The following is a 26,105-nucleotide window of genomic DNA, read 5'->3' on the forward strand; positions in this document are numbered from 1 at the left end:
ATTTTGAAAGTAAGGTAGTGACAACACACAAACTCACTAGCATCTCAAAGCCAACAGATCACATGCCGTCTGTTCAGGATTACGCACCCATAATCTGTAGGTTTCAACTGTCCTTTTCATTCTCTGTAGCACTAGTACATTTCAGCCTTATGTGCTCGGCAATTATTTGCTTTTATGATTTTCTCCTTTTCATTTCTTCCCATTCAATCGCTTTAGATAAAAAAGCTTAAGAAGAAGGTAAGAAGCAGAGGTAGATGCTGTATTCAGTTGTATGCTGTATACAAATAATGAATGTTTATGAGTGTGCAGTATTAAGAATATTTCCATGAGTGGAAAGATGGTTCACAGAGGTGGAGCTGAGTGGAATTGAACATTTAATTCAGCGAGGCGTCACCCAATTTTAATGACGCATTCCACCTTTCAACCAATTAAATATTTTTTCTTTTGCATGAATAGAAAACATTCATTACTTGTTTTATATGACACCTAAATAGATATGCACCATTTGAAATTTGACTTACAGGAAGGAGACAACAGGGGACTTTGTGTCCGACCAGCACTTGACTCTGGCTGGAAGGGGAGCTGCTGACACGATGAACAGAGCGAGAGCCGCTAATTGTGGAAACACATATCTGCTTTCCCGAATCCAGTGAAAAGGAGTTTCTATGGCTGATACAATTGTCCCTATGAACACTGCAGCTACTGGCTTTAGCTTCCTGACATCATGGAAGCATTTTTGCAAACTGCTAGAGCGAAACATATGGTACAAGAATGCAAGACAAATTGTCCAAAAATGCTCAAATGTTGCATGGTATACAATCCATCAATCAAATGACAAGAATCTGTTTAGGTGTCATGTATTAGTCACATAAATATAGTTTTTTTTAAATGTGAAATACACTCAACAAAAATATAAACGCAACACTTTTGGTTTTGCTCCCATTTTGTATGAGATGAACTCAAAGATCTAAAACTTTTTCCACATACACAATATCACCATTTCCCTCAAATATTGTTCACAAACCAGTCTAAATCTGTGATAGTGAGCACTTCTCCTTTGCTGAGATAATCCATCCCACCTCACAGGTGTGCCATATCAAGATGCTGATTAGACACCATGATTAGTGCACAGGTGTGCCTTAGACTGCCCACAATAAAAGGCCACTCTGAAAGGTGCAGTTTTATCACACAGCACAATGCCACAGATGTCGCAAGATTTGAGGGAGCATGCAGTTGGCATGCTGACAGCAGGAATGTCAACCAGAGCTGTTGCTCGTGTATTGAATGTTCATTTCTCTACCATAAGCCGTCTCCAAAGGCGTTTCAGAGAATTTGGCAGTACATCCAACCAGCCTCACAACCGCAGACCACGTGTAACCACACCAGCCCAGGACCTCCACATCCAGCATGTTCACCTCCAAGATCGTCTGAGACCAGCCACACGGACAGCTGCTGAAACAATCGGTTTTCATAACCAAAGAATTTCTGCACAAACTGTCAGAAACCATCTCAGGGAAGCTCATCTGCATGCTCGTCGTCCTCATCGGGGTCTCGACCTGACTCCAGTTCGTTGTCGTAACCGACTTGAGTGGGCAGATGCTCACATTCGCTGGCGTTTGTCACGTTGAAGCGGTGTTCTCTTCACGGATGAATCCCGGTTCACACTGTTCAGGGCAGATAGCAGACAGCGTGTGTGGCGTCGTGTGGGTGAGCGGTTTTCTGATGTCAGTGCTGTGGATCAAGTGGCCTATGGTGGCGGTGGGGTTATGGTATGGGCAGGCGTCTGTTATGGACGAAGAACACAGGTGCATTTTATTGATGGCATTTTGAATGCACAGAGATACCGTGACGAGATCCTGAGGCCCATTGTTGTGCCATACATCCAAGAACATCACCTCATGTTGCAGCAGGATAATGCATGGCCCCATGTTGCAAGGATCTGTACACAATTCTTGGAAGCTGAAAATGTCCCAGTTCTTGCATGGCCGGCATACTCACCGGACATGTCACCCATTGAGCATGTTTGGGATGCTCTGGACCGGCGTATACGACAGCGTGTACCAGTTACTGCCAATATCCAGCAACTTCACACAGCCATTGAAGAGGAGTGGACCAACATTCCACAGGCCACAATTGACAACCTGATCAACTCTATGCGAAGGAGATGTGTTGCACTGCATGAGGCAAATGGTGGTCACACCAGATACTGACTGGTATCCCCCCCAATAAAACAAAACTGCACCTTTCAGAGTGACCTTTTATTGTGGGCAGTCTAAGGCACACCTGTGCACTAATCATGGTGTCTAATCAGCATCTTGATATGGCACACCTGTGAGGTGGGATGGATTATCTCAGCAAAGGACAAGTGCTCACTATCACAGATTTAGACTGGTTTGTGAACAATATTTGAGGGAAATGGTGATATTGTGTATGTGGAAAAAGTTTTAGATCTTTGAGTTCATCTCATACAAAATGGGAGCAAAACCAAAAGTGTTGCGTTTATATTTTTGTTGAGTGTATATTGTAGTAAGTATGAATGTGAATGTGTATTTGGAATTAGTTGGTAATGGTACTACAAGTGAACCAGGATATACAAGTTTCTCTGAGGCCACCACCTCTGTTTGAGTGTTCATTCAGTCATTTTCTGCTGCTTATCCAGGTCCGAGTAAGCAGCTCATCCCACACTTCCCTTTCTTTGGCCAAATCCTGTAATTTCCCGGGGAATCCCCATGTGTTCCCACACAGCTGGGAAATATAATCCCTCCAATGTGTCCTGGGTCTTCCATAGGGTGTCCTCCCTCTTGGACATGTCTGGAAGACCTCCCTAGGGAGATGACCAAGGGGCATCTTCACCAGATGCCCCAACCACCTCATCTGGCTGATTTTGATGGGACGAAACAACGGTTCTATTTTGAGCCCCTCCCGGATAATTGAGGTTATCACCCTGTCCAAGTGTGTAAGCACAGATACCCAATGGAGGAATCTCACTTTCGCCGCTTGTATCCATGACCTTATTCTTACAGTCATTACCCAAACTTCATAACCAAAGGTGAGGATCAGAACATAAATTGACTAGTAACTTGAGAGCCTTGACTTACGGCTTAGCTCTTCTTCACCACGACGGTCCGGTACAGTGTCTTTCTACTCCAATCTGTCTAGCAATATCACACTCCAACTTACCTCCCACTCGTGCACAAGACCCCAAGATTCGTAAACTTCTCCATCTCGGGCAATACCTCTTTCCTGACCCAGCGGGAACAATCCACCATTTTCCAACAGAGGACCAAGGTCTCAGATTTGGAGGTGCTGATTTTCATCCCACTAGTTTCACACTCAACCTCGAAGCTGCTTAGGGGGCATCGGTGGTCACTGTCTGATGAAACCAACAGAACCGAACAGTTTGTTTTTATCCCATCATTTACGTATCACTGTGTCTGTACCTGTCACCAGTTATCATCAAAGTCCTGATAACAACAGAGGGTGGCCTTTGCCCTCCGAATTTATCTTAGTCATGCTGTGGAATTTCAGCCAGCTCTTTGATGTTGTTATGTCAATTGGTGATCAACTGAAATCCAAAATATTCCTTCCAAAAAAAAAGGGGGGGGGGCTGTCATCTTGCCACTGGGCCCAAAATGGAATTACACTCAACAGAAATATAAACGCAACACTTTTGGTTTTGCTCCCATTTCGTATGTGATGAACTCAAAGATCTAAAACTTTTTCCACATACACAATGGGCCTCATGTATCAACGTTGCATACAGCGATATTTGAGCGTATATGGGGTGTACGCCAAAACGGCTGCGCTGCTTGGCATTCATCAATGTAGTCGTTGGCGTACGCTGCGCTGAAAATATACACCAGGTCGAGAGGAGGCGTAAATTATACACCAAAATGAACCAGCGCTGGAATCCACATAAAAATGAAGATGATCAACATGATAAACAGTGCCATTATACAAATCAATGCATATGTTACATAAATAACACTTTCCTGATTATGCTACATAATAATCAATACAAATCCCGCTGTTGTGGGATTGTTATGGAGCACGATCCGTGGCCCCAGCGCTGACTGGAAAGAAAGCGCTGCTCGCCTTTTTCTCCAGGCTTCGAGCCTGGAGCCAGAGCAGCGCTGAGCTTAACTTCATGTGGTGTGATCGTTTTAGACAATGAAATTGATAATAACAACTGTAGTTTCGTCATTCCCTTAATTCGCCCGTGCTGCAATCAGGTTTTGTCGTCTCCATTCGGTTGTCACAATAAAATAAATACAGAAATACATTTAAAAAATAAAAAAATCTGACAGATTAGGCGTGTCTTATTAATTGAGCGAGCAAATATCCACATGTCAAGAATTATTGACATGTGAAAAGAGAATACAGTGGTCCCTCGCTATAACGCCGTTCACCTGTCGTGGCCTCGGAGTCTCGCGGAGTATTTAGTCCAATTTTGCATGCCTTTTTGTTGTTGTTGTTGTTTTGTGTTCTGTGTTCTGCGTATCTGTTTATAAGAATCTTGTTGCCCAGAAGAGAAAAGAGCGCCAACAACTACTCATAACTGAAACGGAAACAGACACCTGCAGCCAGGTGTGAGTGGGAAAAGGCGCAGCGCCAGGATGCAGAGGCCCGATCTGTGAAATACTGGTCAGTCACTATTAATAATTTCTTATGTGTCTGAACTCGTTCGTTGATCGTTAAAATTAATTCCTTAGTTCTAAATGCCATAATGATTTATAGGAAAATGTTCTATTTTTATTTCTCAAACAAATGTTTGGGCCTGAAAACAGTTTGGTCTTATTTTCCTACTAAGGTTTGAACTTTGAGAGTGTTTACACACGAGAGAAAAGTGAGAAAATGTTCATGCCTGATTGAGAAAGTGTATAAACTGTGTAGTGAGGGGTTTTACAGCTTTGAAACGTCTGTAATAATTGTAAAAAATAACGCTGACTACGTCGCGGTTTTGCGTATCACGGGCTATTTTTTAGAACGTAACTCCAGCGATTAATGAGGGACCACTGTAACACTTTATTGATTATATACTACAAAACTATTGATATGATGGCCGCTTTTGATGCTCTATTGGCACGCGTCGTGATTGGTGGAGTTCTTTTTCATTGCCGTCTTCCCGTCTTCAATGTCGTAAAATGAGGGTGTGTCTGAAGCGGAGTCTGAATATTTATGGGCGTGTTTATTATAATTACGATCGTTTCCACCCGCCGCATTTATCAAGATCACGTCAGGCGTATGCCAGAAATGGGCAGGTGCGCACTGCTTGATACATGTCACAGCGACTTTGGTGTATTTCAAGTTTACGCCGTAAATTTACGCCACAAGTGCTCAACATTGATACATGAGGCCCAATATCACCATTTCCCTCAAATATTGTTCACAAACCAGTCTAAATCTGTGATAGTGCGCACTTCTCCTTTGCTGAGATAATCCTTCCCACCTCACAGGTATGCCATATCAAGATGCTGATTAGACACCATGATTAGTGCACAGGTGTGCCTTAGACTGTCCACAATAAAAGGCCACTCTGAAAGGTGCAGTTTTATCACACAGCACAATGCCACAGATGTCGCAAGATTTGAGGGAGCGTGCAATTGGCATGCTGACAGCAGGAATGTCAACCAGAGCTGTTGCTTGTGTATTGAATGTTCATTTCTCTACCATAAGCCATCTCCAATGGCGTTTCAAAGAATTTGGCAGTACATCCAACCAGCCTCACAACCGCAGACCACGTGTAACCACACCAGCCCAGGACCTCCACGTCCAGCATGTTCACCTCCAAGATCGTCTGAGACCAGCCACTCGGACAGCTGCTGAAACAATCGGTTTGCATAACCAAAGAATTTCTGCACAAACTGTCAGAAACCATCTCAAGGAAGCTCATCTGCATGCTCGTCGTCCTCATCGGGGTCTCGACCTGACTCCAGTTCGTCGTCGTAACCGACTTGAGTGGGCAAATGCTCACATTCGCTGGCGTTTGGCACGTTGGAGAGGTGTTCTCTTCACGGATGAATCCCGGTTCACACTGTTCAGGGCAGATGGCAGACAGCGTGTGTGGCGTCGTGTGGGTGAGCGGTTTTCTGATGTCAGTGTTGTGGATCGAGTGGCCCATGGTGGCGGTGGGATTATGGTATGGGCAGGCATCTGTTATGGACGAAGAACACAGGTGCATTTTATTGATGGCATTTTGAATGCACAGAGATACCGTGACGAGATCCTGAGGCCCATTGTTGTGCCATCATCCAAGAACATCACCTCATGTTGCAAGGATCTGTACACAATTCTTGGAAGCTGAAAATGTCCCAGTTCTTGCATGGCCGGCATACTCACCTGACATGTCACCCATTGAGCATGTTTGGGATGCTCTGGACCGGCGTATACGACAGCGTGTACCAGTTCCTGCCAATATCCAGCAACTTCGCACAGCCACTGAGGAGGAGTGGACCAACATTCCACAGGCCACAACTGACAACTTGATCAACTCTATGCGAAGGAGATGTGTTGCACTGCATGAGGCTAATGGTGGTCACACCAGATACTGACTGGTATCCCCCCCCAATAAAACAAAACTGCACCTTTCAGATGGCCTTTTATTGTGGACAGTCTAAGGCACACCTGTGCACTAATCATGGTGTCTAATCAGCATCTTGATATGGCACACCTGTGAGGTGGGATGGATTATTTCAGCAAAGGAGAAGTGCTCACTATCACAGATTTAGACTGGTTTGTGAACAATATTTGAGGGAAATGGTGATATTGTGTATGTGGAAAAAGTTTTAGATCTTTGAGTTCATCTCATACAAAATGGGAGCAAAACCAAAAGTGTTGCGTTTATATTTTTGGTGAGTGTATAATTAGTAGTCATTCATTTTGATAACTCACATGTAGGTTGTGTGCACATAGGATGTGATTTGAGCTAATCAGTACAGTACATAATAAAAAATTTAAAACATTCTTGAATGTCACCTATTAGATTCTGTTTTTCTGAAGCCATATCTCCCTTTCCTCTGACACAACAGAATGAGCAGCTCCAGCAAGATGTGGATTTTTATCGTGGAGAACTGGACAAAAAAGACTCGGTCATGTCTCGTGATGAGCAAGCTGAGACTCAGAGAAAACTCAACTCGGCAAACCGCCAGCTCTATCAGTGTTTGGAAGACCTTGAGGTATTTGTAAACCACCACAGACTACAAAATAATCATTATGGGAGTATGGGACATGACTGATGGAAATACGGAGCAAATACTGAATGAGGGGAAAGAAAATTCAGCAATAGCGCGATCCTTTAGAAAGATATTTTTTTTACTTCACATTGTCTTGGCAGGACAACCCGCCTTAATAAAAATTGGTCACTATATATATATATATATATATATATATATATATATATATATATGACAGGGTACGGCAGGGTGAGCTTCTGTCCCCTAGCCTATTCAGCCTGTACATGGAGGACCTGTCAAAGCTGTTGAGAGATTGTAGAACAGGGTATATTGTGGGTAACACCTTAATCAATCACTTTATGTACGCTGATGATTTGGCCATTATATCTCCCAGTAGTGCAGGGTTCCATCAGCTTCTCAACATATGTTCAGACTATGGAGTCAAGTTTGACATCAAGTATAATGCAGAAAAGAGTATGATAATGATATGTAGGACCAAGGAGGATCAACATCTTAATTTCCCAGGTTTCTATTTGTCTGGTCAAACCCGGTCAAGTGGTCAAGTGGTTTTTTATTGACATTTCAACCATGTACAGTACATAGTGAGACGAAACAACGTTCCTCCAGGACCAAGGTGCTAATAATATACAATATACAATAAATATACAGGACCACATTAGTGGGGAGGAGGTGGTGCAGGGAGTATAATTTTAAACAGACTTATTTTTAGCAGCAGCTTTTCAGTTTTGTTATTGTCTTTGTAGGTGAGGTGTGTGTGTGTGTGTGTGTGTGTGTGTGTGTGTGTGTGTGTGTGTGTGTGTGTGTGTGTGTGTGTGTGTGTGTGTGTGTGTTCGATCAGTCAATGAGATGTGTGCAATTATCAGACCAGACTCTGGCTGTTCAGGAGTCTGATGGCTTATGGGAAGAGTTCAGGAGTCTGGTGGCTTGTGGGAAGAAGCTGTTACACAGTCTGGATGTGTGGGCCCGGATGCTGCGGTACCTTTTTCCAGATGGTAGGAGGGTGAAGAGAGTGTGTGAGGGGTGTGTGTGGTCATCCACAATGTTGATTGCCTTGCAGATGCAGCGTGTGGTGTAAATGTCCGTGATGGTGGAGAGAGACACACCAATGATCTTCTCAGCCGTTCTCACAATCCGCTGCAGGGACTTGTGATCCGATGCAGTGCAGTTCCCAAACCAGGCATTAATACAGCTGCTCAGCATGCTCTCAATGGTTCCTCTGTAGAATGTAGTGAGGATGGGGGATGGTAGATGTGCCTTCTTCAGGCTCCGCAGGAAGTAGAGGCGCTGATGGGCTGTTTTGGTTATGGTGCCGATGTTGAGGGACCAGGTGAGATCCTCTGTCAGGTGAACTCCAAAGAACTTGGCGCTCTTGACGATCTCCACAGCAGAGCCGTCGATGTGGAGTGGGGGGTTTTCCTGAAGTCAACAACCATCTCTTTGGTCTTATCTACGTTCAGAGACAGGTTGTTGGTTCTACACCAGTCCACTAACCGTTGTACTTCCTCTCTGTATGCTGACTCGTTGTTCTTACTGATGAGGCCCACCACAGTCGTGTCATCAGCGAACTTTATGATTTGGTTCGAGCTGTGCATTGCTGCACAGTCGTGAGTCAGTAGAGTGAACAGCAGTGGACTGAGCACACAGCCTTGGGGAGCCCCAGTGCTCAGCGTGGTGGTGCTGGAGGTGTTTTTTCCGATCCGGACCGACTGGGGTCTCCCAGTCAGAAAGTCCAGGATCCAGTTACAGAGGGAAATATTCAGTCCCAGTGCGGTCAGTTTCCCAATCAGTTTCTGAAGGATAATTGTGTTGAATGCTGAACTGAAGTCTATGAACAGCATTCGGGCATAAGTGTCTTTATTTTCCAGGTGAGTAAGTGCCAGGTGCAGAGTGGTGGATATGGCATCGTCCGTTGAGCGGTTGGGACGATACGCAAACTGCAGGGGGTCCAATGAAGGAGGCAGCAGGGTCTTGATGTGCCTCTTGACAAGCCTCTCGAAGCACTTCATAATAATGGGTGTGAGTGCTATGGGACGGTAGTCATTGAGGCAGGACACTGAAGACTTCTTTGGCACCGGTATGATGGTGGTTTCTTTTAGACACGTCGGGACGGTGGCGCTGTCCAGGGAGGTGTTGAAGATGTCTGTGAAGACATCTGTCAGCTGGTCCGCGCACTCCCTGAGCACTTTACCAGGAATGTTGTCTGGACCAGCAGCTTTACGTGGGTTCACTCTACGTAGTGTTTGCCTCACATCAGCTGCTGTAAGGCACAGTACCTGGTCGTCAGGAGGAGGGGAGGTCTTCCTCGCTGCCATGCAGTTCTGTGTCTCAAACCGGGCGTAGAAGTCGTTCAGTGCATCTGGAAGGGAGGCATCACTGCCACAGGCAGGTGGTGATGTTTTGTAGTTGGTGATGGCCTGGATGCCCTGCCACATGCGCCGAGTGTCACCGCTGTCCTTAAAGTGACTGTGGATGCACTGTCCGTATGCGCGCTTCGCCTCTCTGATGGCCCGGGACAGTTTGGCCCTTGCTTTCCTTAGGGCCACCTTATCTCCAGCTTTGAAGGCGGAGTCTCGAGCCTTCAGCAGTGCGCGCTCCTCTGCAGTCATCCACGGCTTCTGGTTGGGATGTGTGGTGATGGCCCTGAAGACAGTCACATCATCTATGCACTTGCTGATGTAGCTGGTCACAGATGATGTGTACGGGAACTCTGTATTGGTACACACAGTCTGTGACTGTGTGAACTAACATCTTTTGCAACATTGCGTGATGATTTACCCTCTTTTAAGAGTTTGATAATCCTCTCCTTTGTTTCAATTGACATCTCTCGTGTTGGAGCCATGATTCATGTCAGTCCACTTGGTGCAACAGCTCTCCAAGGTGTGATCACTCCTTTTTAGATGCAGACTAACGAGCAGATCTGATTTGATGCAGGTGTTAGTTTTGGGGATGAAAATTTACAGGGTGATTCCATAATTTATTCCTCAGAATTGAGTGAGTCCATATTTTTTTCCCTCTGCTTGGTCTAAAAAAGTAACCGTTACTGACTGCCACAATTATTTTTCCTGATTTCTTATAGTGTTTCTTAAAGCCAGAAAGTTGCCATTTGAAATGACTTTAGTTTTGTGTCATGTCTGTGATCTGCTTTTTTTCTACAAAATTAAACAACTGAATGAACATCCTCTGAGGCCGGTGATTCCATCATTATTGCCAGGGGTTGTAGATGCCTTTTACTGCATTTGCACAAGTACTTTTTTTTATTACATGTTTTACACTGTATGTTTGTTTTCTGTACTGTATGTGATGGTTTGTCTACTTTGACGTTGGCATCTGCAATAAAGTTTGATTGATTGGCGTGTGTGTGTGTGTGTGTGTGTGTGTGTGTGTGTGTGTGTGTGTGTGTGTGTGTGTGTGTGTGTATACAGTTATGCTCAAACGTTTACATACAGTGGTAGATTTTTTTTTTTTTTTGGCCATTTATCACAGAATATGAATGATAACACAAAAAGAATTAATTAAAGGGAACAATACACTGTATTAAGAACAGGAGTATGCAAACGTTTGATCAGGGTCATTTGGGTAGTTTCTGTTGTCATTATGATTTAAAAAGTGTAAACATAGTTGTTTGACAATAAATGGCTTCACCCAACCACTAACCATGAGTGGAAAAAAAAGTTTTTGTGTTACCATTCATAAAAACCCCAAAAGGTCTGCTAGGCTAGGGTGTAAACGTTTGAGCACAACTCTGTATAAATATATTGTTCTCTCCTGAATGTGATATTTACATGTATAATTATGTTTTACAGGAGTGTATCTGCTCAGTGTACCTATGTCTTCTTTCTAGGTGGTCATTTGCAGGCTGTCAAAAATATATACATAATCTTTCATCTCTTCACAGAATGTAAATCCATGGCCCTTTCACAATGCTGATTGTTGTATTTATTTTTCTTTGTAGCGGGCTGAGGATGAAAACCTGCACCTGAAAGCACAATATGAACAGATTCAGAAAAGCCTGGAGGAATCAGCAATGGAAATGGAGAAGATGACAGATGAATACAACAAAATGAAGATTGCCATACAACAAGCTGATTCCATGACAGACATGCTCAAAAAAGAGAGGGATCATGCAAAGCTGCAAGTAATCCTCCTTAATCCACCACTTTCCACATTTTTCAAATTTCTGTTTGTTCTTGGTATGTTTTGTTCTCTAACTCTGAGTCTGTGGGTGATTTGTAAAATAAATTTACAAACTAAGCCAAGCTCTTAACAGACACCACTTGATTGTGTGAGTACCAGCACTTTAGGATGGATTCATGGATTATTGTAAGATAAAACACAAAAGTATTTTAAGCATTGCTGCCTTTTTTATATATCAAGTCATGAATATGTGTTTAATGTGTAGGTGAGAGAACTCACGGATAAACTCGATAGCATGGCTGAAGAAAATGACCCCATCATGGCAGCAGTCAGTGCTAAGGTGGAGGAGTGGAAGGTAGGTGTTAACAAGAGATCAATCCTGAAGCAGCAGTACCTTCCACAAAATGCAGACCGATACCATATTCTGGCCCTCATAGACATTGAATCCCTCATTTGATCAAGAAAAATAACACAAGGTCAGTGTTGTGTGGTCTTCAAAGCAGGAGTCTTTTGTAGCCTATCTTGACTTTTGCAAACAATCACGGTCAGTTGACCATGATGCTCTGCTATATTGTGGGATCTCCAAGAAGTTGCTGGACATCGTAACCTTTCTGCAGTGACTGCTAGTGCAGCATCACAGCATTGTCCAAAGATCACAATGCTGTGATCTTTGGGGGTTCAATGGATATCTGATTGCTGCACTTGAGAAGCTGTGTGAGTAAATGGAATGTCTGGGTTTACAACTGTTTTGGATCAAGACTAAGATCCAGGCTTTCAGTGACTTCCTGGTCTTGCCTGTTCAATGTGTATTTGTATGCAGGGAAAGTGTTGAACTTGTACAAACATTTACTTCCCTCGACAGTGGCAATCGTGTCTCTGGGTTCTTGGCCTTTGAGATCAGGAGATGCCTGAGAAGAGCTTATGGAGTCATGAGATTTCTGGATAGAGGTGTTTGGTCATGCCAACATCTTTGCTTGAGAACAGAGGTCCAGGTCTTGAGAGTTCTTTTGCTTCCTGTTTTACTGTGTGGTTGTAAGACTTGGATGCTGACCAATTACTGGATGTCTTTGGTGTTAGGTCTCTTTGCAGGATACATGGGTACTGCTGGAATGAAGTTGTATTAAATGAGCAGTTACTTAGGGAGAGTCAGATGAGCAATGTCACTTGCTTTGTGAGAGAACATCAGCTATGGCATTGTGGTTGTGTGGCACATTTGCATGTGCATGGACCAACAACACCTCAGTATTGAGGATCCTAGTGGCCAAGGGGATATCCACACTTGACTTGGCTGTGACATATTGATGGTTACTTTCGAGAGGTGGGAATGGATTAACTGTCTGCCTGGGTGGTTGCTGTCCAGGACCCAGGATGGTTCTGTGGTGTGATGGATGCAGAAATATATAGCACCGGTGTCTGTTCCCACACTTGACTTGTTGGAAACTGGGACACCACAACAGATTTTACTTTAACCACCTGTCTGGAAAGATTGATCACATCAACCCAATTTTGGCCTCTCCACTACTTTCCTCTCTGTATGAGGTCAGATTTTAAGTTTTTTATTTACTTTTTTAATTAACATACAAAATCCTTCATGGCCTAGCACCTACCTATCTGGCTGATCTAATTAAACCTTACGGACTCGCTTTGCATTCTCAGGATACAGGATTACTGTCTATTCTAAAGGGTAAAAAGAAGTCAGCAGGCCACAGAGCTTTTTGTTATTATGCACTACGTGCTGAGATAAAACAGGCTGATTCTGTGGAATCAGTGAAATCCAGACTAAAGACCCATCTCTTCTCCCATTTGTATGACTAACATATTTGTGTTGTACTGAACTACTGTTACTAATAAGGGAGCTGGACTCAGGCTCATCATATATAAATTCTGGGACTGTTCGTGAAGCCCTCTCATGATGAGCTAGCTGATGGCAATCACATCATCCTGTCTGTTATTTGTTACTTTGCTGCTACGTAAGAGTTGGTGTCTGTGAGTGGTTTGTTGTGGCTGATTAATTTGTGGTCTGTGTCTCTGCTTTGAGGTGCTGTTGATGAACTGTTCACAGATTAATTCAGTTAATTAAACTGAATTGGCCAAAATGCAGAAAATTGTCTCCATAGTGCTGCTGTACCTGAGCATGTAGTGTATGGACCAGTATCGGATATTTGTTCATTCCCACTAGTGATAAACTATGATTCACGATGCCCGCTGGACTTTGTCTCGTGGACTTTCTACGAGAACCTTTTTGTTTCTGTCTACATGTTTGACAATTCTTTGCTGTATTTTTTTCACCTGATTTTTGTTATTGTTAGAATGGCCATTGGTCACCCCTCTGAGTCTGGTCTGTTTGAGGTTTCTTCCTCAAAAATCAAACATGGAGTTTTTCCTTACCGCTGTTGCCTATGTTCTTGCTCAGTGGAGTTGGTAAGGTCAGACCTCACCTTTGCGAAGCTCTTTGTGGTAACTTATTTTGTGATTAGGTGCTATATAAATAAATGTAATTGATTAAAGTTGACCTGCCACTGATAAATTTCTGTCTGCCATTCAGACCACATACTTGAGGTTCAGAGGAACACAGGAAATGAGCTTGGCACCAAGAATACATTTTAATTTGCGATAAGAGAAAAATAAAACATTAACCCATTACCATTATTTCAAATTCATTTTCTGTTCCAGAATATTTAAAAAAATACAAGTTTCTTGGCTTGTTTTTGTTGCTGGCGACATATCACTTGTTTCTGTTTTTTTTTTTTCTTCATTCCTTGAAATGGATCAAAGCCTTTGTTATGAGATGAACATGCATTCCAAATATCTTGTTCCAAATATGTTGAGAGTCAGACTCAGACATGCTGCTGTGGTCCCAAATGACGCATGCACAGTGAAGGCAGTGCAGACCAATTTTTAGGGGGGGGCTGTTTGGTTGGTGATACTGTTACCTTCTTTCATATTTCTTGTATTTTTGTGTATGTCATTGAAATTGCTTCACATATTTAAACTAAAAATCACAAATCAAAGGAAATTTGAATAAACACAAATGAACCCGAGGCCAAAATATGGTCATTGGTATTGTGAACACTTTGCGTCCATAGTCTGTGCTCAAGTCCATTAGTGTTATTGCCAGGGTCTTCAAATTCACAGGGCCCATTCTTGGGACACAGACCTTGGAAGAGTTCAAAGATGGCTAACAGAATGGTCACATTTTAGCATTGCATTATATTTGACTTTATAAAAGCAAAAATGTGATCCACAATCAGTTGGACTTATGTGGAAAAGTCTTTGCCCCTTTATGAATTTGCTAACCTGAACTGATGTGAGTTTAGCTCGACTACATACCCTGTTCAATCAAGTCATCATATATTTAGAATGCTTTCAGCAGCTGCTATAACTAAAAGGTCTCAAATAATTTTCACATGAGTGATTGGGTGACAGTAGAGTGGGGTTTGTGGCCAAGTGGTTAAGTGTGCTTCTTTCATGTACAGAAGGTTCCTGATTCAAGTCTACCCCTACCTGTTCTCCATGTAATGTGGAGTTGTGTCAGGAAGGGCATCTGGCATAAAAATCAACATGCAGATCCACCTCGGATCTACTGTGGCAACCCCAAATGAAATAATGGAGAAGCCGAAGGAATTTACTATTAAGTAGCAGTAGACCAAGCAGGTCTGCCCACACTAAGATATCCTCTGCTAAGTCCAGTAACTTTTTTCTGGGGAATCCCAAGGCATTCCCAAGACAACTGGGAGATATAAGCCCCCCTGAGGGAGATGACCGGGGGCATCTTGCCCAGATGCTCAAACCACTTCAGCTGGCTCCTTTCTATGTGATGACGCAACAGCTCTACTCAGAACCATTCACAAATATTTGAGCTTCTCACCCTGTCCTGGGTTGTAAGCGTAGATACCAGATGGAGGAATCTCATTTTCTCTGCTTGTATCTGTAACCTTGTCCTTTTGGTCAAAATTAAATTTCACGACCATGGGTGAGTTTCGGAGCATAAACCGAGAGTCTCACCTTCTGCAGAATTCAAACTGTTTTAAGAAAGCACAAGCAAAAACGTAATAATGAAGCAGTGTTGAGTGCTCTGTTTAGTGTCTGCCTCTTATATCGGCTTTTATGTGAACATTATAAGTAACTGCAAATAATTACACTTCTTTGCCAAAGTAGTTGAGTCTGTTGAGGTATTCTGCTGTTAAGGAATTCTTGCTTCCTTTCCATTGTGCTGGCATTTTCTTTTTCTTAATCTTAGAGAGTGCTTTCTGGGAAGGATGAAGAAATTCGGGTCTACCAGCAGATGATCCTCGATCTAAAAGATAAGCTGCGTTCCTCACAGTTGGACTTGGACAAAAGCGGCATTATTGCCTTGCAGCAGGTATGTTCCACCAGGGGGTGTGTCTGACTTTACACAGTACATCTTTGCCTCCTTGCGTGCTGCCACGATGGTGGACTGAATGTAGGACATTTTATCGATGGTGTGTCTCTGTGTATTTGAAAGACCTGTAAACACAATGCTTCACTTTTATGCAGGTGGTTCTTATACAGTACCAGTGCCTGTAAGATGTTGGATCAGCTAATACTGTCACCCATCTATTTAATGGTGCAAAAAAAAAAAACCTGCCATTTTGGTACCATATATGTAATACATAGAATCTAGAAGTACAGTGGTGTGTTTGTGAAAATTTTGTTGCCAGAAACAATTCAAAAACATTGAAGTGATATGGAAAATGCAAATTAAAAAAAAGAAATGCAGTGATCCTTATCTTTGTTTTGACTTCTGTTTCATTACAGACAGTATCCTTTTTTCTTTTTTTTTTATTTCCTGAGTGATGTCTGATAATTCACAGTGCCGCTCTCTTTTTGTGTAACACATTGATTCTCATTATTTTGAATCAATGGTGGATGACCCAAGGCTGCCCAAGAGCGAGAGAACCAAAACACAATACTGAAGGAACAATTGAAGCAATATACAGAGGAAATGGAGAAGAATATCCTGCTTATTGAAGAACTGAAGAAATCCACAAAGACAGACAGAGGTGGGCGAATCACTGCTTAGTATTATCCTGTCTCAACTTTTATTGGAGTGGCACTTTGATGATGTAATCATGCAATGATTGTACATCATCTTACCTTTGACTGTGGTTGCTATTACACTTTATCAAGCCTGTTTCGTTCTTTTTTTGTGTATACACTGAACTGGAGTGGGAAAGAGGAGGTCTGGAGGTTAGAGATGTAGGCATGTGGTCAGAGAGTACTTGGTTTTGCTTGTTTCACAAAACCACAAAGACACACTTGAGAAAGATCACTGAACTCACAGTTGCTGCAGTGTGTAGTTGAGTGCCTTGCATGGCAGCATGCTGACATCAGTGTGTGAGGTATTCTAAAACACTTTCATCATCTTCATGAGTTGCAAAAGCACTTGAAAAATACATTCCTTTGACATGTATAGAAATCACAGCCATTTTGTAAAATTCTGCCTGGTTGTGGGCAAATAAGGCAGATTAATTTATGCTTCTGCTTGTTCAAAATTGGTTTAAAAAAAGGTCAGACTGTAGAAAAAAAATATTTAATTGTGATAGCATGTAAAAATCAAATAATGAAAACAATGAATGATAAAAATTCAGAAATAACACAAGCCCAGTTCAGGAACCTCATGTGTGCAAAGAAATAGGAACGTAAAATCCTCACTTTATAGCACCTTTTCTTGCTTGGAGCTGGTTATATTTAAATAATACAACCCCTGGCAAAAATTATGGAATCACCGGCCTCGGAGGATGTTCATTCAGTTGTTTAATTTTGTAGAAAAAAAGCAGATCACAGACATGACACAAAACTAAAGTCATTTCAAATGACAACTTTCTGGCTTTAAGAAACACTATAAGAAATCAGGAAAAAAAATTGTGGCAGTCAGTAACGGTTACTTTTTTAGACCAAGCAGAGGGAAAAAAATATGGAATCACTCAATTCTGAGGAAAAAATGATGGAATCATTTAAAAACAAAAGAACGCTCCAACACATCACTAGTATTTTGTTGCACCACCTCTGGCTTTTATAACAGCTTGCAGTCTCTGAGGCATGGACTTAATGAGTGACAAACAATACTCTTCATCAATCTGGCTCCAACTTTCTCTGATTGCTGTTGCCTGATCAGTTTTGCAGGTTGGAGCCTTGTCATGGACCATTTTCTTCAACTTCCACCAAAGATTTTCAATTGGATTAAGATCCGGACTATTTGCAGGCTATGACATTGACCCTATGTGTCTTTTTGCAAGGAATGTTTTCACAGTTTTTGCTCTATGGCAAGATGCATTATCATCTTGAAAAATGATTTCATCATCCCCAAACATCCTTTCAACTGATGGGATAAGAACAGTGTCCAAAATATCAATGTAAACTTGTGCATTTATTGATGATGCAATGACAGCCATCTCCCCAGTGCCTTTGCCTGACATGCAGCCCCATATCATCAATGACTGTGGAAATTGACATGTTCTCTTCAGGCAGTCATCTTTATAAATCTCATTGGAATGGCACCAAACAAAAGTTCCAGCATCGTCACCTTGCCCAATGCAGATTCGAGATTCATCACTGAATATGACTTTCATCCAGTCATCCACAGTCCACGATGGCTTTTCCTTAAGCCCATTGTAACCTTGTTTTTTTCTGTTTAAAATTAAGCAAATGAATGAACATCCTCCGAGGCCGGTGATTCCATAATTTTTGCCAGGGGTTGTATACCCACTAATGGAAGCCATCTAACACTAGTTTGTCACAGGAGCTTAAAATAAAATTTCAGTGTTAATTTGTTGAGTTTGCATGTTTTCCCCGTGTCTGTGTGGGTTTCCTCCGGGCACTCTGGTTTCCTCCCACAATCAAAATAAAACAAGAAAAAACATCTCTACATCTGGAGTTGGTCCCCAGGCGCCGGACTGTGGCTTCCCACTACTCCGAGTGGTTGGATTGTGTCTAAATGTAATTAGGATGGGTTAAATGTAAAGGAAAGATTATGTTGTATATGTATGTGCAATGACAAATAAAGGAAATTATTATCATTATTATTAAATTTACATGCCCTCTGTTCAGTTTCAATTTGAACATTATTTTATTGAAAAAATAACCAGTTTAGCTCACAAGTTAAATTTTCATAGTTCACACAAGTGATGGTTTGTTTGTTTTTGTAGTGTAGATGAAGATTTGATGTGCAATGATGGACCTGTATTTTATTGGCAATTTAGCGTAAAGAAATTTTGAAAGAAATCCACTATGAATAGAGAAGACGAAATGTCAGTGCTTTTTCAGCAGTTGTACTAGGTACTCAGAGCAGCATATTTGTCTTTTGCTATCCCTATTTGTCAAACACATTTGCTCTTAAAACCCTTACGATCAAGACTTGGCACACTGTGCACCCACTATGCTTCTTCTGTGCCGAACGGTCAAATAAATCATGTGGCAGTTCAGCTGTTTGGTCAACACTTTAGAAATACAGTCTGCTCTGCATTTTTACAGGCAGCGCTTTTCTGGATCAGTGTGGCAGCAAACTAAGCAGCTTTTCCGACACGCCCCTATCCTCTGCCAAGTCCTAACTCTTCCTGCAGTATCCTAAGGCATTCCCACACCAGCTGGGACATATAATCCCTGCATCCTTCCTCCCTACATCATTCCTCAGGCCTTCTCCGAGGTGGATGTGTCTGAAAATACCTCCCTCGGGAGTTGATTGGGGAATCCTCACTAAATGCCTGAACCACCCCATCTAGCTCCTTTCTGTCACAAACTCGTAGACAGTGATCCTCTTGCAGAAAAGTAGCACATGCTTGGATTGAAAGATGATGATTTATTTATACTCAAGTCCAGTAAAACTTGGTTCGAGTTCAGGCACAGGTTGATACCCAGGTCCGGTTTCCACAGAAAGAGAGTACAAATAACAGTCCATAGTCTGTGTGCAGAAGAGTCAAAACCACACATGTAAAAGTACATTAAAACAGTCTCATTCTCTAGCTTGCCCCTCCAAGGCTTGTGAACAAGACCCTGAGATAATTGAACTCATTCATTTTACACTTTGGTCATTAAGTCTCCCCTGACTCAAAGGGGACAGTTGAGCCATTTCTGACAGAGGATCATGGTCTCAAATTTGGAGGTGCAACCCCAGACCTGCCTGTTGCATCAGAACTCACTGTCCGATAAAGCCAATAGAACCACATCATCCCTAAAATGCAGAGATGCAATTCTGAGGTGACCAAACTGAACACCCTCCAATCCCCGACTGCATCTTGAAATCCTGTGTTTGAAAATCACAAACACAATTGTGACAAGGAGGGGCCTTAGTGTCCCACACCCACCAGAGACAGGCTTGATGAAATGCAGAGTATGTGGACACAACTCTTACTTTGGTTGCATAGATATTACAACCAAGTTGCAACAGACCCAGTACCCCATACTCCTGCAGTACCCCCTCACAGAACACATTTGGGGACCTGGGGTCAGGCTTTAGGAAATTCACAAAACGTATAGACAAAGGTTGGGCATATTCCCAAACCCCCTCTAATCTTTATGCAAGGGTAAGAGCAGGACCACTGTTCCATGACCAGGATGGAAACTGCATTGCTCCTTGTGAAATAAGGATTGAAGTTCTAAGTCTCCTCTCTAGCACCATGACATAGGCTTTTCTGGGGAGGCTAAGTGTGATTCCAGTGTAACTGCATACATTTTCTGGCCCCTTTTTAAAACGCAGGAGCCACCATCCCAGTGTGCCATTCCAGACATACTGTCCCAGACATCCATGCAACATTGCATAGGTGTGTCAGACATGACAACCCAACAACATCCAAGGACTTCAGCAGCTCAGGGAAGTGTTTTCTCATTCCAGTGACTTGCCACAGGAATTTTTTTTGAAGACCTCAGTGACTTCTGGCAGGGACATAACATTCGATCCACCTGAGCCTCCCATCCCTGCCTTCTGTATGGTGGGAATGCTCGTAAGATTGAGGAGAGGAGACTGTCAAAGTATTTTTCCTTCAGAGGTGTGAGTTGAAGGCCGCCTGGACAAATACTTACCAGACAATCCCATACAACCTTTACAACTTGTTTATGCTTTCCAGGTTGGTTTGGTGGTTTACCCTGCTATCTAACCTACTCCAAGGTTCCTGTAGATCCTTACAAAGTCTTAAAAGCCATTGATTTTGTTAATCTAAAAATAAGGCCTTATTTGGTATGAAAATCTCTTAAACCAGTCCTTCAAAGGCTTAAAAATGTCAAGATATAGCAAGTAGGATTTTATTCCTGTTTTCTTCTGACATTGCAGTTTAAAAAATATCAAAATAAATAGAAATATCTTTTGTAATATATTTCAGTGAAAACTTAACATGAAGCTACACAACTCTAACAAACCCTAACAAATATGTTTTGTTTCTTGCCGTGATGATGTGGAAAACTGTAAATTTAATGAAAACTGGCTTTTCAGGGAAGAATTTTCAGGTGTGGCCTAAACCAATGCCAGGGAATGTGTTTGAAGGCATGGGGCATTTTATGCAGGAAAGTCTTCAAATTTGGCACGATGGGAATCAAAGCAGTGGAATCCCACATATAAAGTAAAAATCAACACTGCAAAATCAGTGTGCCGACAGGCACCTTGTGTGCTCTGCTTCTGCCCTCATCTTTACTATACATCTGTCTCAGATCCCAGCACCAGTGCTAACAGATCTTTGAACAGCACTTGGCTGAACACCTAAATTCATGGTTTTGGTCTTAAATTTCATTCCAATTGGCATTAAAATAGTCTTTAATCTATTATGCTTTAAGCTGTAAGAACCCTGGACTCATGACAAGGTGGTGTTTAATTGTCAGCTGTGCCGCTCTCTTCATCCAGGACACTTAGACCCTGTTCACACCTGTTTGACTCATGGCTCATCTGGCTCATCTTACATTTATGCCCAAACTCAATCCAGCTGAAGCCGAAAGAGATGTGCCTGGATGTGAGTGTAGTACAGCAGATAACTGAAACAGTCCTTCACTTGGTGATACAAGCATCAGATTTGGCATGAATGTTCTTCATATATCAGTGTTTGAGAAAAAGTTTGGACTATCTATGACTGAATATTATGGCGTTATGGGGTAAAAACAGCAAGAATGTTGACAAAGGTCAATTTCAGTTTGTACAGGAGTCAAAAGTTAAACTTGCTCCAATTTTGGTAAAAGGTGGTGCAAATTATTGGTTGAACTAATAGGATTAATACATGGAATAGTTTTGACTGTGTTGAATGCTTGGTTTGCAAGGTACATGTCACATGTCAAACAATGTCGACGTACATTGGATTCTATGGCATGTGACATATGTTACCCTGTAATGTGACAAGTAAGCATGACACATGGTGCAAACTATTCCTTTTAAAACCCTATTTACTCAACCAATAATTTGCATCACATTTTACAAAGATTGGAGCAGCTTTAACTTTTGACCCCTGTACAAACAGAAATTGACCTTTGTCACCATTCTTGCTGTTTTTACCCCATAACTCCATAACATTCAGTCATAGATATTCCAAACTATAGCTTTTTGGAATATTTATGATCAGATAAATAATGTGTTATACTTTTCAATATGATTGGAGCATTTTTAAACTTTGACCCCTGTGTAATTATTCTTTGACCCCTACCTGGCTGCCATATTGGATTTTCAAGTGGCCCGTACTTTTTTCTCAAACACTGATTAATGAAGAACATGCATGCCAAATCTGATGCTTGTGTCACTAAGTGAACAATTCTGGACAAAAATCAAAACTTATCTGCTCCACTAGTGGGACTCTCTCTCACCTTTAATAGTTACCCTGCTATAATATAAAATGCTACAGAAATCATCCATCCTTTATTCCCTTCACTTAATCTTTGTGGGATGTGCCTGGATGTGAGTGCGGGACTCTCTCTTACCTTTAATAGATACCCTTCTATAATATAAAATGCTACAGAAATCATTCATCCTTTATTCCCTCCACTTAGTCTTTGATAGAAACATTGTTTCATTTAATCATTCAGGAGAGGGGAGAAATATAGAGCAACATTTCCAACGTAGTAGTTTTACAGGACGATTTTCCTTTTGACTTAAGAGTTAGAAGCCACCCTCGTACATAAGTCAGACTCCCAAGTCTTTGGGCCAAATGCAGTCAACAATCTTCATCCTCAACTAAATTAAATATAAACTGAATGAGTTATTGGAGCTGTGTTTTTTCAGATTGTCAATGTTCAGTAAGTAGAAGGTGTAAATGGGGAGGCAAAGTGGCTTAGTGGTTAATACAGCTGCTTCACAGCGAGAATGTCATGGTTTGAAGTCAATCTGGTGCTTTCTGAGTGGAGTTTGCATGAAAATTCAGTAAGATATATCTTGTGTATTATATTCCAATTCTAAGGTGGAACTATGCTAGTATACTAAGGTAAATTTAAATATCTAAAAAGGAAGAGTAAAATAGAAGAGTAGAAAAGAGTAGAGTAGAGCCACTTAGCATGTTCTCCATGTGTTTGCCTGGTTTCCCCTCTAGGTATTTTAACTTCTACCCACTTCCAAATACATGCAGGTTACATGAATTGGTGACTCTAAGTGTGAGTGAGAGCATAAATGAGTTTGTCTGTGTCCATGTGGCCCTGCAGTAGACTGCAGCCTGTCCAGGGTGTAGCCCACATCTCAACCAATAACTGCTGGAATAGGCTCCAGCTCAGCCGTGACCCTGAACTGGAATAAGTGAGTTTAGAAAATGAATGGATGGAAGTGGGACCTTTTGTTTATTTATGAAATGATCAGATTAAGCAATGTTTACATGCACACTGTAGGTACATCATAGATTTTAGGGCACTGGCTGTCTGTGTGCCCAAATACACTCAACAAAAATATGAACGCAACACTTTTGGTTTTGCTCCCATTTTGTATGAGATGAACTCAAAGATCTAAAACTTTTTCCACATACACAATATCACCATTTCCCTCAAATATTGTTGACAAACCAGTCTAAATCTGTGATAGTGAGCACTTCTCCTTTGCTGAGATAATCCATCCCACCTCACAGGTGTGCCATATCAAGATGCTGATTAGACACCATGATTAGTGCACAGGTGTGCCTTAGACTGCCCACAATAAAAGGCCACTCTGAAAGGTGCAGTTTTATCACACAGCACAATGCCACAGATGTCGCAAGATTTGAGGGAGCGTGCAATTGGCATGCTGACAGCAGGAATGTCAACCAGAGCTGTTGCTCGTGTATTGAATGTTCATTTCTCTACCATGAGCCGTCTCCAAAGGCGTTTCAGAGAATTTGGCAGTACATCCAACCAGCCTCACAACCGCAGACCACGTGTAACCACACCAGCCCAGGACCTCCACATCCAGCATGTTCACCTCCAAGATCATCTGAGACCAGCCACTCGGACAGCTGCTGGAACAATTGGTTTGCATAACCAAAGAATTTCTGCACAAACTGTCAGAAACTGTCTCAGGGAAGCTCATCTGCATGCTCGTCGTCCTCATCGGGGTCTCAACCTGACTCCAGTTCGTCATCGTAACCGATTTGAGTGGGCAAATGCTCACATTTGCTGCCGTTTGGCACGTTGGAGAGGTGTTCTCTTCACGGATGATGCGAAGGAGATGTGTTGCACTGCATGAGGCAAATGGTGGTCACACCAGATACTGACTGGTATCCCCTCCCAATAAAACAAAACTGCACCTTTCAGAGTGGCCTTTTATTGTGGGCAGTCTAAGGCACACCTGTGCACTAATCATGGTGTCTAATCAGCATCTTGGTATGGCACACCTGTGAGGTGGGATGGATTATCTCAGCAAAGGAGAAGTGCTCACTATCACAGATTTAGACTGGTTTGTGAACAATATTTGAGAGAACTGGTGATATTGTGTATGTGGGAAAAGTTTTAGATCTTTGAGTTCTTCTCATACAAAATGGGAGCAAAACCAAAAGTGTTGCGTTTATATTTTTGTTGAGTATACATTACGCTTAATGGAATCAGCCTTTTTCTGTTTTGCAGATAAAATAGATACACTGGTAACTAAATCTCCTGATGTAATCTGCATAATTAAAAAAAAATTCTTGTCTAAGGCCTGTCATCAGCTAAGCAACAGAGGAAGTTGGAACAACTGGAGTCTAAGTTGGAAGCAGCAGAGAACAGAGCCCTGGAAGCAGAGCGGCTGGCAAATCTCGCAGAAGCCGATGCAGAACAAAAAGACAAAGAGCTAATTGAGACGTCAAACTACTTGAGGCTGACTGTAAGTCTCCACAAAACTGCTGCTCTTTTTTGTACATTTCACCTGAATAAAGTTTGTTTGTCGTTGCTTTTAGTCTAAATCTAGTTAATTGATACCAGATAAGTAGGTTATTACCCCTACATAGCATAAGGTTAATCTAAGAAATTGAAATGGCTGTGTGTGACAGGAGCGTGATCAACATGCTCTTGGGTATTTAAGATAAGTATTTGTTTTCCACTGGCATTTACACCTCCTCTTCTACAAAAGTGTGCAACTTGATAACCACAGACATGAAAGTGAAATAAGAAATGCTTTGTCAAGGATGAGTAACCACAGCTTTGTTGCTGTATTACAGGGTGTGGATGGCCTGGATGCTGCCATTACAGAGATCAAAGAGGGTAAAAATATAATTAAACTGAGGGATTGTGAGATAGAGGCCTTGACCAAGGAGATAAACCAGCTTGAAATGAGAATCGGTGACCTCTTGGATGAAAATGAGGACTTCCGTGAAAGACTAGGTCAGAGTCTTGTTTAAAAAATTAATTAAAAGTTGTCCTTTGTGTTATTCCATTCATTAAAAGTAGAGCACCTGATCTGAAGCAGCGAAATTCATTTTATGTTTGAGCCTCTCTGTCTGTGTCATGACTGCAGGTCTTGAGCCAAAGCACGAGGTTGATCTGACAGAGTTCAGGCGAACCAAGGAGCTCAAGCAACGGCACTACAAAGCAGAAAACCAAGTACTCACCAAAGAGGTATGGTGGTGTAGTGACGAAATATAAGAGTGTCATGGCTGCTTTTCTATGTTTTGTTGAGCTTCTTTCAACTTTTTCTTAGCTTGAACGGCTTGAAGAAGAGAGACTTGAACTAAAGAAACAAGTCAGATGCCTGGTGAAGGAAAGAGGTGACTCTGAAATCATGCAGTCACATGACATCAAATGTAACATTCATATTTTTGTGTTAACATCAGGTATACGAGGTCTGTTAGAAAAGTATCCGACCTTTTTATTTTTTGCAAAAACCTGATGGATTTGAATCATGTGTGCTTGCATGAGCAAACCTTGAACCTTCATGCGCATGCGTGAATTTTTTCTTGCCTGTCGATTGCGTCATTTGCTGGTAAGCAGCCTTCGTGTGAGGACGGGTGTTGTCTCTCATCAGATTTTCATTTCAAGGAAAATGGCGGAACGACTGGAACAGCACGACTGCATCAAATTTTGCCAGAAACTGGGTGACAGCCAGGTGGAAACCATTTGGATTATTCAGATGGCTTTCGGTGACGATCCTATGGGCATCACACAGATTAAGGAGCGGTACAACCGGTTTAAAGACGTCCGCACAACGGTGGAGAGCGAGCCACGCTCCGGTCGGCCATCAACATGCTGAAATGACCAGATCATTTCCAAAGTGAACGCTGTGGTGATGCGGGACCGTCGTGTGACTGTCCGAGAAATTGCGGAAGAGGTGGACATCAGCACTTTTTCGGTACATCCCACTGTGAAAGAAGATTTGGCCATGAAAAGAGTGGCGGTGAAATTCTTTCCTGAAGCTTCTGACGG

At 42.1% G+C, this 26,105-nt stretch overlaps 1 protein-coding gene across 1 annotated transcript in view; it reads left to right on the plus strand.

The window, feature by feature from the left end:
* The first annotated feature begins 9,817 nt into the window (after positions 1 to 9,817).
* cep290 (centrosomal protein 290) overlaps positions 9,818 to 26,105 on the plus strand; it is a 113,355-nt gene continuing 97,067 nt past the window's right edge. Inside the window, exons 1-9 of the mRNA XM_034175447.1 lie at positions 9,818 to 9,868; positions 11,146 to 11,328; positions 11,593 to 11,682; positions 15,568 to 15,690; positions 16,228 to 16,351; positions 24,404 to 24,570; positions 24,905 to 25,067; positions 25,201 to 25,301; positions 25,384 to 25,486. Of these exons, the coding sequence (XP_034031338.1) occupies positions 9,818 to 9,868; positions 11,146 to 11,328; positions 11,593 to 11,682; positions 15,568 to 15,690; positions 16,228 to 16,351; positions 24,404 to 24,570; positions 24,905 to 25,067; positions 25,201 to 25,301; positions 25,384 to 25,486 (1,105 nt within the window). The remainder of the gene's footprint in view (positions 9,869 to 11,145; positions 11,329 to 11,592; positions 11,683 to 15,567; positions 15,691 to 16,227; positions 16,352 to 24,403; positions 24,571 to 24,904; positions 25,068 to 25,200; positions 25,302 to 25,383; positions 25,487 to 26,105) is intronic.

The sequence above is a fragment of the Thalassophryne amazonica genome, chromosome 8 (assembly GCF_902500255.1).
Source record: "Thalassophryne amazonica chromosome 8, fThaAma1.1, whole genome shotgun sequence".
Lineage (NCBI taxonomy): Eukaryota > Metazoa > Chordata > Actinopteri > Batrachoidiformes > Batrachoididae > Thalassophryne > Thalassophryne amazonica.